We start from the raw sequence: 17,784 nt of genomic DNA, 5'->3' as shown, positions 1-17,784 counted from the left end.
CCGGACACCCGGGTGTTTTGGCGCCAAATTCAAATTTGAAATTAAAAAAATATATTTTTTCGCGAAAAAGTCCATATTTCGACTATCATTCAGAATTAGACGAAATTCTGAGAAATTATCAATAATGTTCACATTTTCGATACAAAATTTCAAAAATTTCAACAAAAAAATTGGAAAAAGGCATACTTGTCAAATCACGGGCCGGCCCGCAGGGCCCGCAGCAAAAAATTATTTTTGAAAAATAGAATTGAAAGTCTTGGAAATTAAATTTTTTCTTCGGTTTATACTAAATCGAGGTCGGGGGATTCGATAAGACTACTTTCAGAAGCCTCCAGCAAGTTCTTGATCCTGATTCTGATCATCGGTTGATTTTTTTTCAATATTTTGACGGGCCGGGCCGGGCCGGAAGATTTTTTTAGCGGGCCCGGCCCGTGACAAGTATGAAAAAAGGGTCATTTTTCGAATTTTTTGAATTCCCGGGCAGGGCCGAGACTTGACAAGTATTTTCAGAGGCAAAAATCTTGAAAACTATTCGTATTTCATGGACAGAAACCTGATTTTGAGTACAAAATGTGAAAAACATTTCAAGAAAAATCAAAAAATCACATTTTTGTGACTTAATTTTTTAAAATTTCAGGAGAAATTACCAACATTTCTCGTAGTGTTCCGATTCGCGAGACGATTCTCGCAATTCTCGCTGTTTCTCGTTCTCGCATTACTCGCATTTTATATTTTAGTCTTGCGTGAATGCGAGAATATTTTCATTCTCGCAAATGCTCGCATATTTCTCGCCTCGCAAATGCTCGTTCTCGCACGTGATCGCATTTTCTAATGCTCGCGTGATGATCGCAAAAATATTGCGAGACTCGCGAGTCTCGCAATCATACGTGAACTACAGTACATTTCCCGTTTTTCCTCTGTTTTTAATAATGAGAATCATAAAAATAAAAGGAACGTGGCGGACTTATTCATTTTCTTCTCTTGGGGAGTCATGGGGAGGTTATTGAAATGTTTGGCGGGCTGTCATGAGAACCCAGTACGCTAAAACAGAATGAAAATTTTCTATGTAAGCGAGTACGTAGAATTCAATGAACACATTTTTAATTACATGAAGAACAAGTCAGGATGAAAAATGTGATGAAACCTTGAACTTGAAAAAATGTTGCGGTCTTTAATCATAAGAAATGCAATAGGATGTTCAATCCATCTAATTTATAATTATGTTTTCAGGTCACCCAAGCAAACTTGACCAATAAAACGTTGGCCTAATTTACCAAAAACTTCAAAATACATATGTCCAAAAATGTTTTTGTATAATAAACGGCTGAAAATGTTACCTGACGTTTGAAACATACTGTAATTTAACTCAACCCAATGAAATTAGTTTTTCGGATAATTTACGTGACTTCAAAGTTTCCATTTTGGTACTCACAAAACCCTGAATAACTTATTTCATAAAATAGTTTTGCAAGATTGGAATGAATATTCGAAATCAGTGCAAAATTTCCGATCTAGTGATATCTGTCTCGACCCATAAATCCATCTCGACTCGGGATTCTTCCCTAGTAAGAAAAATGCTATTTTCAAATGCGAGTCTCGCGAGTCTCGCAATTTTTTGCGATCTTCACGCGAGAATTTGAAAAATGCGATCATCTGCGAGAACGAGAAATGAAAGAACGAGAAAATGCGAGCATTTGCGAGAACGAGAATATTCTCGCATTCACGCCAAACAAAAATAAAAAATGCGAGTACTGCGTGTGCGAGAAATGCGAGATTTCTCGCGCTCGGCGAGCATTGCTGATCGCTTGTCGGAACACTAATTTCTCGAACGGTTTTTCGCCGCAACTTTATTTTTAGAAATTTGAAACTTTTTGAATTTTTTTCGAATTTCTTGGTTTCTTTTGTAAAAGGGTAGAATTGTTGACTATGTTTTGGAACATCGATAAAAACTGAAGCATACAAGAATTTCGGGGAATTTCGACTATTTTTCAATAAAACTTCGAGAAAAAAGTATAAAAATTGTGCACATTTTTTGAATCCAGACCGGCAAAATTTTTTGTCAGCCCAGCCAGCCAACGAGCCAACCCTGCCCTCATCCCCCTTTTCGACGATATGCGTCTACGTCTCTCGCTTTTCGGAGTGCAACTCTATTAGAGGGGCAATTCAAATAGAGGGTGCACCTCTATTTTTCGTCAACGAATTCGCCCGACCTCGATACCCAACCCTCTTTTGAATTTGTTTGATTTCATTAGTTTTTTATGCTAAATTCATCCAATTTTTTCGTAAAAATCGGAGAAATTCCTGAATTTGTTTAGCAAACTACGTTTTTGACAACAAAAATTCTGAAATAGTAATGTGAGAGAACAGTTCGGCGTCAGTTAATGATGATATTAGATAAAATTGTAAATCGCAGGAGGGCAACTCTATTGTTCAAAAAGTTCGTCGGAGGGCACTGTTATTAGAAGGGCACTTCAAATAAAGCGGCACCTCAAATACAGTTTTTACGGTAACTCAAAAATCGAAATATTTTACCTTTTTTAATAAAAAAGCTCTCAATTCCCGTTTTTAGCTTCATATCAATTTTTCAAGACTTCTAAACATCCAGAAACCAAAAAAATGTTTGCAAAAAAGATTTGGCCTAAGTGGGAATCGAGCACTGGTCGTTTTTATGTCACAGTCTACCTTAACCACTCGGCCACCACTTTTTTTAAAAGGAAAATCGGGTTTTTGGCTAAAAATTGTATTTTAGGATTTTTAAAAGTTGTTATAAGGGAATTTTGACTCATAGTCAGGTGTGAGGGTTCGGAACTGTTTGCAGCTATCTCTTTCGAAAAATATTTCAAACTTCGGAAACTTCGGAGCCAAATTTTTTCCTAACCACAGTCTCCCTGACTCCGAGTAAGAACTGCAAGGAAATTTTTGATCTACCTTCATGAAACGAAAAGTTTGAGAAATTAGCAGGCCTAAAACGCACGGTATTTCAAAGTGAACCTATGCAAACGCGCCCTTTTGAGAAAAATCGCTTACCTAAATTTTTTTGTTCTAACTGAAGAATTTTGACAAGAAATAGCTTTAAGGAGAAATATAACCGAGAAAGGCCAAATTTTTGAAAGAACAAAAAATATTGAAAAATTCCATTTTAGGCTTCAAATAATATAGCCAAAAATGTAGTCTCAACAAAGCGCGTTTGCATAGGTTCACTTTGAATCAACGTGAAAACGTTATTACTTTAATTTTGATCGTAAAGCTCAAGGTCAGAAGTAAGAAAATTTCAGTTTTAGAATTATTCTGAGAGCATTATCCAACAAGTCAATCCAAAAAATCCTGGTTTCAGATACTTTTTCAAGTCGAAAAGGCAATTTTTCATTTTGATTTCGGAAAAATCTACGGGATTTGTTCATTTCTCAACATTATCCAACGAATAATAGCTCAAATCGTGAGAGCAACGGAAATCTACAAACCAAACTGCTCCTCGGCGGAGCGCATTTGCATACCCCCTCAAATTTTCTCTGATTTTTTAGTAAATTTTTTAACTTCTCTTTTTTTCTATGTTTTCGGCATAATTTTCTCTCATTTTTTGACTGAAATTATGCTGAAAAATAGGGAAAATCTGAAAATAAAAGAAATATTCAAAAAACCACGTTTAAAAATGTTGGCGCTTGCAATTTTCGATTTTCTTTTCAAAAAACCTCAATGTAAAGAGAAAGGGCACTACTGATGATGGCCGAGCCTTTCTCTTTTCTTTTTTATAAAGATATACCATATATATATATACCGTCTAGTGGAATTGGCCGAAACGGTTCATATTTTTTCAATTTATTTAATCACCATGAGAGAAGGGTCACTACTGATGATCTCTTTTTTCTATGTTTTCGGCATCATATTCTTTCTTTTATTTTGACCAAATTATGCTGAAAATAGGGAAAATCTGAAAATAAAATGAATATTTTTTAAAATGAAGATTTATTGATAAAAAATGGGATAAATAGAGAAAAAATTGTTACATGTATTATATGAAATAATGTGCTGATCGACCGAAACCATCCTGATGTTTACAATACTGCTGGAAAGATATGTTGAGTCGAAAAACTAACATTAGGGTGGACGAGTTACTTCAGACTCTATATGACGCATTCGATTGGGTGGTCCGGAGTATTGCTAAACAGGTTGGAAGAAGACTCAAGAAGGCGGCGCCGCGTCGAGCTGAAAACATAAAAAATTGTCAAGCTGCGATAGATCAAACAAATCTATATGTGTTATCTAAAGATGATGAAGGAAACTACGAGGTTGAAAAGAAATCAGATGGCATCGTCTACTTTGTCCGAGATAACTTAGGATGTCTCTGTTTCCAAGATGTGAGCATATTTTTTTCGAATCTTCAGTTTCTAAAGCAACATTTCAGGAAAATTGTCATTGCGTCTGTGGGGCGTGTTCCTACCGTTTCACGTGCACTTGTTTGTACCAATTGAGTGGAATCTCTTGCAAACACATCCACTTGGCGATTCGATACGATAGTTCGATTGAAGAAGAACAGTTTCGAGACGAGACGGAGCCATTCGCGAACCTCGATCCTTATGATAACACTACAACTTTCGATTTGCCTGACAGCTTCAACCCCCCTCTTTCATAATATTTCCAGAACATTGACCTACTCTGTCAAAATATGCGACAAGCACAGAAGAACCCGGATAAGCTGAAAGATATGCAGGCTGTTCTGGAATTGGTACAAAAAGCGAACGATCTAATACAATCAAATAGAAATGTTCCTTCTCTCCCACCAAGACGTGACGCCCCCAGTCGTTCAAAAACGGCCCGAGACGTGATGAATCATACGCGCTTACAGGTAAAATCGGGATTTATAATTATATTATTATTATAAATTTGTAGCCACGTCGCAAAAGAGCAAGAAAGGAACCAGGGAGATCAATGCAAGAAGCTCTAAAAACTAAAAAAGATCCCAGCATTTGCAATGTTTGCAATATGGTAAAATCGCTCTACTTTCTCACACTAAAGTCTACATTCAGCGCGACCCCGAACTTCGTGACGATATGCACGCCCTTGAGCAAGATTCCTCGATCACTAATTGGCTCCGGTGCTCTCGCTGCAAGCTTCCCGTCCACTTCATGTGTTCCGCCGGCACATGTCGTAGCTGTGACTCGAAATCCGGGTGGACTATAGTAATCGGTATGGCTAGACGGTTCAGTGGTAGATATTTATTCGGATGCAAAATATAAGTAATACAAGTCAGTATAATGGAATGGGATTCAAAGGATAGTGGGGGAATACAAATGGGGGAACGGTAGTAGGGACGGCAGACGGGGGCAGCAGACGATGGGCAGCAGACGAAGACGGCAGGTGAAGGTGGTCGACGGAGGAGATGGTAGGTCTCCTTCCCAAGAAGAGTGAAGTAGAAGCGGCAGGTGTTCTCTTATATAGTGTTCCGCTTATTCAGTATTCCAGTTTGTCATTGCTTAATGTTTCGGTTGGTTGGCACGAGTCATTGTTCGCAGATTGTCGGTCGATTAACCACAGGCGAATGCGCCATAGAAAGTGAATCGCGGCTAGTCTCTCGGGCAGTGACGATGATGACGTAACCTTTTGGGTGATGAGTAATCGCGGGAAGTTCCTGGTCGCGATACTGAGTCCGAAGAATTTGACGAGTCTGACGATTCCTTCAATTGAACATTCTTCTTTCCGCTCTGAAATTTGTTTTGATTTAATACCAGTATGAAACGTTTTTAAACTCACACTTCGATCCAATTAATCCATTTCTCCTGAAAAAGGACGTCGCCCTGAAAGTAGTATCGTTTACCGAACGGTCAAGGGATTCGGAACAATTTGGATTACCTGGGAAACATGACGTCGCCGGAAAATAAACGAAGAAATGCGATGTGCTTCTTTTCTGTTATGAAATATCGTTTCGCGCGATAAGAAGATCGAAAATTGCAAGCGCCAAGATTTTTCACGTGGTTTTTTGAATATTTCTTTTATTTTCAGATTTTCCCTATTTTTCAGCATAATTTCAGTCAAAAAATGAGAGAAAAATATGCCGAAAACATAGAAAAAAAGAGAAGTTAAAAAATTTACTAAAAAATCAGAGAAAATTTGAGGGGGTATGCAAATGCGCTCCGCCGAGGAGCAGTTTGGTTTGTAGATTTCCGTTGCTCTCACGATTTGAGCTATTATTCGTTGGATAATGTTGAGAAATGAACAAATCCCGTAGATTTTTCCGAAATCAAAATGAAAAATTGCCTTTTCGACTTGAAAAAGTATCTGAAACCAGGATTTTTTGGATTGACTTGTTGGATAATGCTCTCAGAATAATTCTAAAACTGAAATTTTCTTACTTCTGACCTTGAGCTTTACGATCAAAATTAAAGGACATTTCTGGGAATAAAATGCGGATGTTGTTCGATGGAAAAAAGATTCCGAACAGTTTCTGTCTTCTGTTCCGCAGTATGCCACGCCCACTAAAAGAAACTCAGGAACTCTATCACTATTCGACTACTCCCTAAATTCCTGTTGAGTTCTCTTCTCTTCTTCACGTAGAATTCCACGATATCCGCCTCCTTCTCAATGAGACTCCGCCCCTGATAATATCAGTTTCTGTTCCAGATTTTTCAGTTTTTTCTCATTTAATGCGATTTGTCTCTTTTCCTGTGTCACCTTTACTCGTTGGCTAGCGCGGCGAGCCATGAGATATCTGGAATACTGGAGATATGATGGGTTAAAATCAATAAATGACGAGAATGAGTCTACTATATGAGTCATTTGTGCATAGCAGATGGGGGTGCTAATGAGTCTCTCATTTTATCAGTTTCTATTGTTCATCTGTTTAGATGTACTGTACTTTACTACACAGACAATTGGAGGGCTCTAGGACAGGGACGTCACCCCATATCTTAAGACCTTCCCAGGAGAATGCGTCATCTAGGAAGACTTCCTTTTCTCTCTCCGGGAATGACACACTCTCTCCCTCATCGTATTTCTCTAAGATAATATTGAGAGTCCATTAGAGCCCTGTTCTAGACAGCATCGCTTAGACCAACATACCGTACCTCTATTTTTCGTCGACGAATTCGCCCGACCTCGATACCCAACCCTCTTTTGAATTTGTTTGATTTCATTAGTTTTTTATGCCGAATTTTTCGAACTTTTACGTAAAAACGGAAACAAAATCCTGAATTTTCATAGCAAACTACGTTTTTAACAACACAAATGCTGAAATAGTGATGTGAAAGAACAGTTAGGAGTCAGTTAATGGTGATATTAGAGAAAAGTGGAAATCACTAGAGGGCAACTGTATTAGAGGGGCATCTCAATTAGAGGGTGCACCTCTATTGTTCAAAAAGTCTGTCGGGGGGCACCACTATTAGAGGGGCGCCTCAAATACAGTTTTTACGGTACTTGAGACAACGAAAAAAAAATTAGATGCAAGCAGTTTATTAATATAATAAACAGTTCGAAAGAAACAAATACAAAAATGAGAAAACACAAATCACTGTGGCCACACCGCCATGCAAACACTCATGTTATCCATACAGTAGCAAGCAGTCAGAGTCCTTCCGTCGTCCATTTCGATATCCCATCCTCTGGAACTGAACTTAAACGTCTTTCTCTTCCACTCCTTCCCTTCGACACGTTTAGTCATCGAATTCTCAATTCCTTTGAGGAGATCCTCTTCAGAATAGTGGAAGGGTTTCATTGCGATCCGAACTCCCTCAAGGCGTGGGAATTTTCCAGCCAACCATTGTTTCAGAAACTCATTCAACTCCTTGCAATTGAGTAAAGTGAACTCCAAATTGATTTCAGCACAGTTGAGGTTCAACAAATTATCGAGTGTCACCCACTGTCCGTTGGCAATTCTTATCGTGTCGCGTTCCAAGAAGTGTCCGTGGTATGTATAGATTAAAATCTCGACTGGGTTAGTGCGGAGATGGAGAATCGGTGCTGCACAATTTTGTAGAATAAATTCAAACTCATTATAGCGGAAATTCAGACGAGAATCACTGTACACAGTGGTTATTCCGATACTGTTTGCGTAATCGATAGCCCACATACTCTTCCGGTCGAATCTTATTCTGACAGGTGGACACTTCAAAGCATCCGATAAGAATTCCACGACAGTCTTCATTCCCTGAATAGGATCATCCCAATAAGTCATCCATATCTTTGACAGTTTGTCATAACTGATTGGTACTCGATGACCCCGAATCTCAACTATTTCTTCTTTGCTATCAGAAAAAGTTTCTGACATACTACTGACACCCAGCAATATATAAGTCGATCGATCACCAGTTCGACACCATCTCACTTCCGGTACAGTATCACAATTCACGTGTACCTCGTTGCCATTGTATCGATTTTTGTGTAGTTTAACGAGTCGGTTGGTCCGCTTCGAGCACAGGGAGAACAATACTCTGAAATTGATGAATTTGAAGGGAAACCGGGAGGGGAAAACTGAAAACTCACAAATCTTTACAGTGGAATAATTCCAATACTTCACGGATGACAACATGGGGAGTGCGGAGAAGGGGGAACGACGTAGACGGCATCTGTGTGGGAATGCCGCAGGTATGAGTGAAGAACACAGAGGTCCGATTGGCCAGATCGATAGTTAGTGTCATCCGTAGCTGCGTAAGGTTCATCAGGGCGAGATTGCATAGTCGAGTATGTCGTCGTGGAACCAGCCGCTATTGATCTGCCCAAACGGTCTGCTCGAGTCATTCTCCCCTAATGCCTTCTACGTCGTTCCCCCTTCTCCGTACTCCCCATGTCGTCATCCGGGAAATACTGAAATCATTCCACTGTGAAGATTTGTGAGTTTTTCCCCTAATGCTTTCCCTCCCAATTTCAAAGATCTCACTTTCAGAGTCTTGTTCTCCCTGTGCTCCAAAAGAACCCACCGACTCGTTAAACTACACAATAATCGATACAATGGCAACGAGTTACACGTGAATTGTGATACTGTACCGGAAGTGAGATGGTGTCGAACTGGTGATCAATCGACTTATGCATTATTGGGTGTCGGTAGTATGGCTGAAGCAATTTCTGATAGTGAAGAAATAGTTGAGATTCGGGGTCATCGAGTTCCAATCGGTTATGACCATCAGTTAAAGATATGGGTGACATATTGGGATGATCCGATTCAGGGAATGAAGACTGTCGTGGAATTCTTATCGGATGCTTTGAAGTGTCCTCCTGTCAGAATAAGATTCGAACGGAAGAGTATGTGGACTATCGATTGGGCGAACAGTATTGGAGTGACCACAGTATTCAGTGATTCTAGCGAGAATTTTAGTGAAGACGAGTATAAATACATTCTGCAACACTGTGCCGCACCGACTCTATATCTTCTCACTAACCCGGTTGACGTTCATCTCTATAGATACACTGGACACTTTTTGGAACGTGACACGATAAGAATTGCCAACGGACAGTGGGTGACACTCGATAACTTGTTGAATCTCAACTGTGCTGAGGTCAATTTGGAGTTCACTTTACTCAATTGCAAGGAGTTGAATGAGTTTCTGAAACAATGGTTGGCTGGAAAATTCCCACGTCTCGAGGGTGTTGCGATTGATATGGATCCCTATGACTATTCTGAAGAGGATCTTCTCAAAGGAATCAAGAATCCGATGACTAAACGTGTCGAAGGGAAGGAGTGGAAGAGAAACACGTTTAAGTTCAGTTCAAAAGGATGGGATATTAAAATGGACGACGGAAGGACTCTGACTGCTTGCTATAGTTACAAAAACATGAGTGTTTACATGGCGGTGTGGCCACAGTGATTTCTGTTTCTCATTTTTGTATTTGTTTCATTTGAGTAATATATTCTATCAATAAATCGCTTGCATATTATTTTTTGTTAACAAATTGTCTATGGAGTTAGCTATAGTACAGCTGAACAATAAAACCAGATGTTCACGTGGGAAAACAAGCTTGAGCAAAATCTCAGGAGCTCTATCACTACTCGACTGCTCCATAAATTCCCGCTGTGTTCTCTTCTCTTCTTCACGTAGAACTCCACGGTATCCGCCTCCTTCTCAATGAGACTCCGCCCCTGATAAGATCAGTTACAGTTCCAGATGTTCAAGGTTTTTCTCATTTAATGCGATTTGTCTCTTGTCCTGTGTCACCTTCACTCGTTGGCTAGTTGGAGATATGATGTATTAAAATCAATAAATGACGAGAATGAGAAGAGGTCTACTATATGAGTCATTTGTGCATAGCAGATGGGGGTGCTAATGAGTCTCGTTTTCCCACGCGAACATCTGTTCTTATTGTTCACCTGTACTATAGCTAATAGACCATTGGAGGGCTCTGGAACAGTGACGTCATCCCTTACCTTAAGATCTTCCCAGGAGAATGCGTCATCTAGGAAAGTCCAGATATTGTCATTTCTCTCTCCATTCCCGAGACAACGATTTCATTGTTAACAAACAATAAGATGCAAGCGATTTATTGATAGAATATATTCCTCAAATGAAACAAATACAAAAATGAGAAAACACATATCACTGTGGCCACACCGCCATGCAAACACTCATGTTTTTGTAACAATAACAAGCAGTCAGAGTTCTTCCGTCGTCCATTTTGATATCCCATCCTCTGGAATAGAACTTAAACGTGTTTCTCTTCCACTCCTTCCATTCAACACGTTTAGTCATCGGGTTCTCGATTCCTTTGAGAAGATCCTCTTCAGAATAGAAATAAGGATTCATTGCAATCGAAGCTCTTTCAAGACGTGGGAATTTTCCAGCCAACCATTGTTTCAGAAACTCATTCAAATCATCATATGTGAATCGAGTAAAGTCTATCTTGATTTCAGCACATTTGAGATTTATCAAGTTATCGAGTGTCATCCACATTCCGTTGGAAATTCTTATTGTGTCGCGTTCCAAAAAGTGTCCAGTGTATCTATAGAGATGAACATTGACCGGGGAGGTGCAAAGATCTAGAGTCGGTGCTGCACAGTTTTGCAGAATGTATGCATACTCGTCTTCACTAAAACTCTCATTAGAATCGCTGTACACAGTGGTTACTCCAATACTGTTCGCCCAATCGAGAGCCCACATACTCTTCCGGTCGAATCCTATTCTGACAGGTGGACACTTTAAAGCATCCGATAAGAATTCCACGACATTCTTCATTCCCTGAATCGGATCATCCCAATAAGTCACCCATGTCTTTAACTGATGGTCATAACCGATTGGAACTCGGTGACCACGAATCTCAACTATTTCTTCTTTACTTTCAGAAATTGCTTCTGGCATACTACTGACACCCAACAATGTATAAGTTGATCGATCACCAGTTCGACACCATCTCACTTCCGGTACAGTATCACAATTCACGTGTAACTCGTTGCCATTGTATCGATTATTGTGTAGTTTAACAAGTCGGGTGGTCCTCTTCGAGCAAAGGGAAAACAGGACTCTGAAATTGATAAATTTGAAGGGAAACCGGGAGGGGAAAACTCACAAATCTTTACAGTGGAATAATTTCAGTACTTCACGGATGACAACATGGGGAGTGCGTAGAAGAGGGAACGGTGTAGACGGCATCTGTGTGGGAATGCCTGAGGTATGAGTGAAGAACACAAAGGACCTTTTTGGGCAGATCGATAGCGGCTGGTTCCACGACGACATACTCTACTATGCAATCTCGCCCTGATGAACCTTACGCAGCAACGGATGACACTAACTATCGATCTGCCCAAAAAGGTCCTCTGTGTTCTTCACTCATACCTCAGGCATTCCCACACAGATGCCGTCTACACCGTTCCCTCTTCTACGCACTCCCCATGTTGTCATCCGTGAAGTACTGAAATTATTCCACTGTAAAGATTTGTGAGTTTTCCCCTCCCGGTTTCCCTTCAAATTTATCAATTTCAGAGTCATGTTCTCCCTGTGCTCGAAGAGGACCACCCGACTCGTTAAACTGCACAAAAATCGATACAATGGCAACGAGTTACACGTGAATTGTGATACAGTACCGGAAGTGAGATGGTGTCAAACTGGTGATCAATCGACATATACATTGTTGGGTGTCAGTAGTATGGCTGAAGTAATTTCTGATAGCAAAGAAGAAATAATTGAGATTCGGGGTCATCGAGTACCAATCATTTATGATCATCTGTCAAAGATATGGGTGACTTATTGGGATGATCCGATTCAGGGAATGAAGACTGTCGTGGAATTCTTATCGGATGCTTTGAAGTGTCCACCTGTCAGAATAAGATTCGACCGGAAGAGTATGTGGGCTATCGATTGGGCAAACAGTATTGGAATAACCACTGTATTCAGTGATTCTCGTCTGAATTTCCGCTTTAATGAGTATGAATTTATTCTACAAAATTGTGCAGCACCGATTCTCCATCTCCGCACTAACCCGGTCGAGATTTTATTCTATACATACCACGGACACTTCTTGGAACGCGACACGATAAGAATTGCCAACGCAATGTGGGTGACACTCGATAACTTGTTGAGTCTCAACTGTGCTGAGGTCAATTTTGATTTCACTTTACTCAATTGCAAGGAGTTGAATGAGTTTCTGAAACAATGGTTGGCTGGAAAATTCCCACGTCTTGAGGGAGTTCGGATCGCAATGAAACCCTTCCACTATTCTGAAGAGGATCTTTTCAAAGGAATCGAGAATCCGATGACTAAACGTGTCGAAGGGAAGGAGTGGAAGAGAAACACGTTTAAGTTCAGTTCCATGGGATCGGATATCAAAATGGACGACGGAAGGACTCTGACTGCTTGCTACTGTATGGATAACATGAGTGTTTGCATGGCGGTGTGGCCACAGTGATTTGTATTTTCTCATTTTTTTATTTGTTTCATTTGAATTATGTATTTTATTAATAAACTGCTTGCATCTTATTTTTTATTAGGAATCACATTTTAGCCACGTCTCCCTAACGGCCTGTCGATATTATCTTAGAGAAATACGATGAGGGAGAGAGTGTGTCATTCCCGGAGAGGGAAAAGGAAGTCTTGATGACGCATTCTCCTGGGAAGGTCTTAAGGTTCGGGGTGACGTCACTGTCCTAGAGCCCTCCAATTGTCTATGGAGTGAGGTACAGTACATCTGATCAAATGAGAGAGTCATTAGCATCCCCATCTGCTATACACAAATGACTCATATAGACCTCTCCATTCATTGATTTTTACCTAATGTCCACTTTCTTCACAGTCAGTATCCCAGAGGTCTCTTCGTGCTAGCCAACTAGTAAAGGAGATCCAGGAAAAACGAAAAGTCATTTCAAATGAGAAAATATTGAAAAATCTGGAACAAAAGCTGAAATTGGCTCAGAAGACTCTCCAGGGCACGGCGTGCTTAAATTGTCTCCAGAACGTGGCAACAGTAATTGGTGACGTCATCAGATGCCCATTCGACAACCTCATCATGTTTATTTTTCATTCCATTTTTTAAGGCTCCTCCCACTTTTCCAGCTTCCGCCGCACTTTTTTGTGGTCAGTGGCTACTACTAATTAGTTTTCTCACTTACAAGGCCAATGTAATTATAAAAACTTAATTAGAACTTATTAATTAGGGCAATGAGGGACGAGAATTCAATTAATATATTCTAATGTTTCACAATGAATCCCTTCCTACCACTATTATCGGTCCTGGCACTTTTAGCTGACGGATGTATTCCAAGAATATACTTTGATGGTATCGACCGGCGGATACCAGAATTAAGCGGGAAAATCAAAGGTGAGCAAAAATTTTTTAAAAACTTTTTTTTCCAAAAATTTCATCAACTTGTGACCCCCCCCCCCCTCCCTCAAAAAATACCGAAAACTCAAGTGTCCCAGTTTTTCATTATGATTTTCGTAGTCTCCTTAAAATTTCCAAAATTTTGAGCCTCATATTGATCTATTTTGGTTCAATTTGAAAATTTGAGGCTGTTGGCCTAAAAAATGCATTTCCTAGGCTACCAAATCAAACTGTTCCAAAATCGGTCAAGATGGGGCTCAAAAAAAATTACGGATTTTTTGTGATTTCCCCATATCGACCTATTTCGGTTCACTTCTAAAATTTGGGTCTGGTGGCCTAGAAATAGAGGTTTCTAGGACATCAAATTTAAAATGTCCGAAATATGCCAATATGAGGCTCAAAAATTTGGAAATTTTATGGAAATGAAGAATTTCGAGCTTATTTTGAGTTTGGTGGCCAAGACACCCCATATTTTGCCAAATTTCGAGGAGGACATGGGTTTCTAGGCCACCAACCTATAGTAATCCGTTTCACATCGAATTTTTTAAATTTCAATGGTTTGGGTTTGGTGGCCTAGGAATGGAAGTTTCTAGGCCACCGGACACAAAATTTCAAATTGAGCTAAAATATGTCGATATGGAGCTCAAAACTTTGGAAATTTCATGGAGATTCCAAATTTGAAACTTGTTTTGAGTCTGGTGGCCTTCCGGGGGATTTCTAGGCCACCAACCTACAGTACCCCGATTTTTCTCATTTCAGAATGTTGCAAATTTCCTATTCTTTCCAATGGCTTAAATCCAAGTATCCCCCCTCATGAAAATTGGACAAATTGTGAAAATATCCGGTTAACATGTGAAATATCGAGTGTCTACAAGGGGATAGCAGAAGTTAGTGTGTTGGCGAACTACACGAATCTTCATTTTTCGAAATATCACAAATATAAGGTACGTTTAGCAACCGGGGACGTTTTAGAACTTACAAATTAAATTCTCTGAAATCCCAGATAGCCACCAGCCACCAACACACATCAGTCACTCTCCAATGTAATCGGGACACTAAATTATGGATTGTTGTCGGAGGGAATCGGTCGAATGAGTATAAAAAGTTTACTTGTCTCTGGATGACGGATAGCGGATTGTATTTTCCAAGTTTTTTTGAATAAATCGATTTAATTTTCTTATTTTTTTTTAGATTTTAGTGGTTTTATACATAGAAAATGAGAAAATGACTATACTTTTGGTATTTTCGCTTGAAAATGTCGTTCTTGAAACGGTATTTGACAGAGGACTGCAAAGAATGTGACAGGAATTGTAAGAAACCTTGATATAGCAAGATTTTCAAGTAAAATTTGGAAAAAATAGAAATCATACATGGTCTGATGCCATCATTTACTAAGATGAAGCAACTTCTCGCAAAGAAAAGCCAACACGTCGGGATCCATTTCCTTGGGATTCACTGACATTACCGAACGGACATCATTCACAGTTTTGATCTGATTTAGGCAGGTCTCCTGAAAAGAAGTTAAATACACTTGTTGTTCTGATCAAACAGTTTTGATACCTTTAATTTACTCGAACTGAATTGCACAGCCAAATCGAGTTTCTCTTTCAGACTCTTTTTTGATTCTTCGATCAAAAAAACTTCACACTTTTTCAACACTTTTTTCGCATCGAACATGTCTGCTAGTTTCAGTATTCCATCGACTGTCTCATCTGGAATTTACTGAGATTATAAAAAGAAGGTACAGTAAGTTACCATTGATAACAGGGTCCCCATAAAAAGATTCGAGAAACAATTGGAAGTATTTCGCTTCGACATCTTTCAGACTGATTTCATCTTTCTTCGATTCTTCGAAACTTCCGATGAACAGAGATTTGAAGTAGGAAGATTCCGAGGCAAGGAACTGTAATATTGATTGAGTCCCCATAATACAGTAGACATACTCACCAGCTTTAACACATAGAACTTCTTCTTCTCGACCACCAACACGACATCACTATACTCTTTCACCGATTCATCAAACAGCCGTGGTGGTATCCTGATTCCATTTTCATCTACTTCATACACTTCTACATGACATTCAATTGTCATGTGTCCATATACGAAATACTTTGGATTGTTTCGAAACGAGATCAGAGAGTAATAAGAAATGAAATCGGTCATAGCCAATTTCTTATCAATCAACTATTTCCTTTATATCGTTTTGCTGACAAGATTCAACTAAGACATAGCAATATTAGAGACACAAAACTTTTTCTGAAAAAAAAGAATACCGTGTATTGGCGTCTGCTGAATAAATACTGTATACTTATGTCGCGTCAAGAAACCACTATTCACAAAATTCAATTTTTTTCGAAAAATATAGAAAGAATTTTACTGCATTCAGGATTCTACAAAAAATTTCCTCATTTTTGAATAAATTTGAAAAGCCAATTGCCCGATTACTTATGTCGAGCAGTGTAAGATATTTAGAAAAATTTTGAAAAAGGCCGTTCGATCGATTTTCTGTAGTTTTGAAAAGAAAAGCATAAAGGGACTTAAGACCGCATTTTTTAAGTGAAAATACGAAAAATCAGAGAAATAATTTGGTTGGACGACCAGAAAGTAAAAGTAAATAAAATCGGTCGTCACTTTTATATTAATTTCTTATCAGTCAACTATTAGCTTTTTTATTTAATAAACACAAAACATTTATCAGATAACCGTAGTTCATTTCGTGTTAGCAATTAGAAACGTATAATAGAATATGGAAAAATTATTTAAAAAGAAAAAGATATTCTGCAGAAGAAATGCCAACACGTTGTGATCTATTTCCTTGAGATTTTCTGACGTTACATCACAAATAGCTTCCACAGTTTTGATCTCCTTCAGACAGGTTTCCTGAAAAGAAGTTAAGTACACTTTGATTTGATTGAACAGTTTTGATACCTTTAATTCAATTAGCGTCCGTTGTTTCCATTATAGAAAAAGAAGAAAAAAGAAAAATACTTTTAAAAAATCGATTCGAAAATACAAAACTAACAGAAAATTCACTAACATTGCAATATAATATAATTAATATATTTTACAAGCTGAGAGCCAGATAATTCTTCGGGAGATTGGAGATTGTCCGTCCAGTAAGCTGTGTGTCGACTCGACAAAATGGACACTGAATTTGATTTGATTGGACAATCTGTTTGCAGCAACCAAGGCATAAAGTGTGTCCGCAATCCAAAACTCGTGGCGTTCTGTCTCCTTCCTCTCCATACTCTAGCAAACAAATAGTACATGAAAAAGTCTCTTTTTTCTTCTGTTCCTCCTTAGCCTTCTTTTGCTGCTTAGCCATCGCCTGCTCGAATTCTTTATTGCTCAACGCTATAGCAGTTTGTAGCTCCTTTTCCTCAACTGCCAGTAGACTTTCCTGATCACGAAATCCGATTTCTGTTTTGTTTTCGATTACCGTCCGTGGTTTCCTTATTCCAATTTTATCTACTTCATATAATTCTACATGACATTCAATTGTCATGTTTCCATTAACAAAATAACTTGGATTTTCTCGAAAAAAGATCGTGGTATCGTCTCGAATTGTTCCATCTGTCGTTCCAACTGTCTCAACACCATTATTTGTTCTTATTTTGTATTCGATTTTCCTGCCAAGTGACGGAGGTAGAATGCTCAATCCTGACAAACAACACTCCCAGTCTGGTCCATTAATTTTTTTACACCAGATCCAACTGAAATTGTGAAAAATAGTTGTTTTCAGAAACAATGTTGTTGTTGTGAGTATTCAAAATGAGACAACTAGTTTAAAAGTAAACTAACCCTTGTATTCCGTTGATCGTTTCTATTGGTGCCCAACACGGAAAATCTTTTGATGACTCCACATCACAAAAGGAATAAGAACAAATAAACTGTGCAGGAAGGTCCATTGTTAGAGACTGCTAACACAAATGAGTTGAGTAGTTTTCCAACCAATCCTGGAAAATAGTGAATTGAATTAAAACGTAAAAATCACTAAGGTATGTACGAAAAGTATGTAAGGCAATACGAAACATCAGAGAAAAAATGAGGTTT

The 17,784-nt window shown here is 38.9% G+C and overlaps 7 protein-coding genes across 7 annotated transcripts; 3 read left to right on the top strand and 4 right to left on the bottom strand.

Annotated features, from left to right (window-relative positions):
* Nucleotides 1–4,073: 4,073 nt before the first annotated feature.
* Nucleotides 4,074–4,630, top strand: GCK72_015727 (uncharacterized protein; the record flags this gene model as incomplete). The annotated part of the gene is made up of 2 exons (XM_053731090.1): nucleotides 4,074–4,355; nucleotides 4,403–4,630. 2 exons carry the CDS (start codon nucleotides 4,074–4,076, stop codon nucleotides 4,628–4,630), a joined length of 510 nt encoding a protein of 169 aa, XP_053585862.1.
* Nucleotides 4,631–7,498: 2,868 nt separating this feature from the next.
* Nucleotides 7,499–8,555, bottom strand: GCK72_015726 (uncharacterized protein; the record flags this gene model as incomplete). Its single annotated transcript, XM_003098961.2, has 2 exons — nucleotides 7,499–8,420; nucleotides 8,473–8,555. 2 exons carry the CDS (start codon nucleotides 8,553–8,555, stop codon nucleotides 7,499–7,501), a joined length of 1,005 nt encoding a protein of 334 aa, XP_003099009.2.
* Nucleotides 8,556–8,736: 181 nt separating this feature from the next.
* On the top strand, nucleotides 8,737–9,791 carry GCK72_015725 (uncharacterized protein; the record flags this gene model as incomplete). The annotated part of the gene is made up of 2 exons (XM_053731089.1): nucleotides 8,737–8,819; nucleotides 8,873–9,791. 2 exons carry the CDS (start codon nucleotides 8,737–8,739, stop codon nucleotides 9,789–9,791), a joined length of 1,002 nt encoding a protein of 333 aa, XP_053585861.1.
* A 726-nt stretch (nucleotides 9,792–10,517) lies between these two features.
* Nucleotides 10,518–11,567, bottom strand: GCK72_015724 (uncharacterized protein; the record flags this gene model as incomplete). The annotated part of the gene is made up of 2 exons (XM_003098982.2): nucleotides 10,518–11,439; nucleotides 11,485–11,567. The coding sequence occupies 2 exons, from the start codon at nucleotides 11,565–11,567 to the stop codon at nucleotides 10,518–10,520; spliced, it is 1,005 nt and encodes a 334-aa protein (XP_003099030.2).
* A 202-nt stretch (nucleotides 11,568–11,769) lies between these two features.
* On the top strand, nucleotides 11,770–12,819 carry GCK72_015723 (uncharacterized protein; the record flags this gene model as incomplete). The annotated part of the gene is made up of 2 exons (XM_053731088.1): nucleotides 11,770–11,852; nucleotides 11,898–12,819. 2 exons carry the CDS (start codon nucleotides 11,770–11,772, stop codon nucleotides 12,817–12,819), a joined length of 1,005 nt encoding a protein of 334 aa, XP_053585860.1.
* Nucleotides 12,820–15,115: 2,296 nt separating this feature from the next.
* Nucleotides 15,116–15,822, bottom strand: GCK72_015722 (uncharacterized protein; the record flags this gene model as incomplete). Its single annotated transcript, XM_053731087.1, has 4 exons — nucleotides 15,116–15,241; nucleotides 15,292–15,443; nucleotides 15,487–15,634; nucleotides 15,679–15,822. The coding sequence occupies 4 exons, from the start codon at nucleotides 15,820–15,822 to the stop codon at nucleotides 15,116–15,118; spliced, it is 570 nt and encodes a 189-aa protein (XP_053585859.1).
* Nucleotides 15,823–16,795: 973 nt separating this feature from the next.
* Nucleotides 16,796–17,236, bottom strand: GCK72_015721 (uncharacterized protein; the record flags this gene model as incomplete). Its single annotated transcript, XM_053731086.1, has 1 exon — nucleotides 16,796–17,236. The coding sequence occupies one exon, from the start codon at nucleotides 17,234–17,236 to the stop codon at nucleotides 16,796–16,798; it is 441 nt and encodes a 146-aa protein (XP_053585858.1).
* Between the last annotated feature and the right edge of the window lie 548 nt (nucleotides 17,237–17,784).

The sequence above is a fragment of the Caenorhabditis remanei genome, chromosome IV, assembly GCF_010183535.1.
Source record: "Caenorhabditis remanei strain PX506 chromosome IV, whole genome shotgun sequence".
In the NCBI taxonomy this organism is placed as follows: domain Eukaryota; kingdom Metazoa; phylum Nematoda; class Chromadorea; order Rhabditida; family Rhabditidae; genus Caenorhabditis; species Caenorhabditis remanei.
Note: the sequence above shows the minus strand (reverse complement) of the source record. Positions and strands in the feature narration are given on the sequence as shown.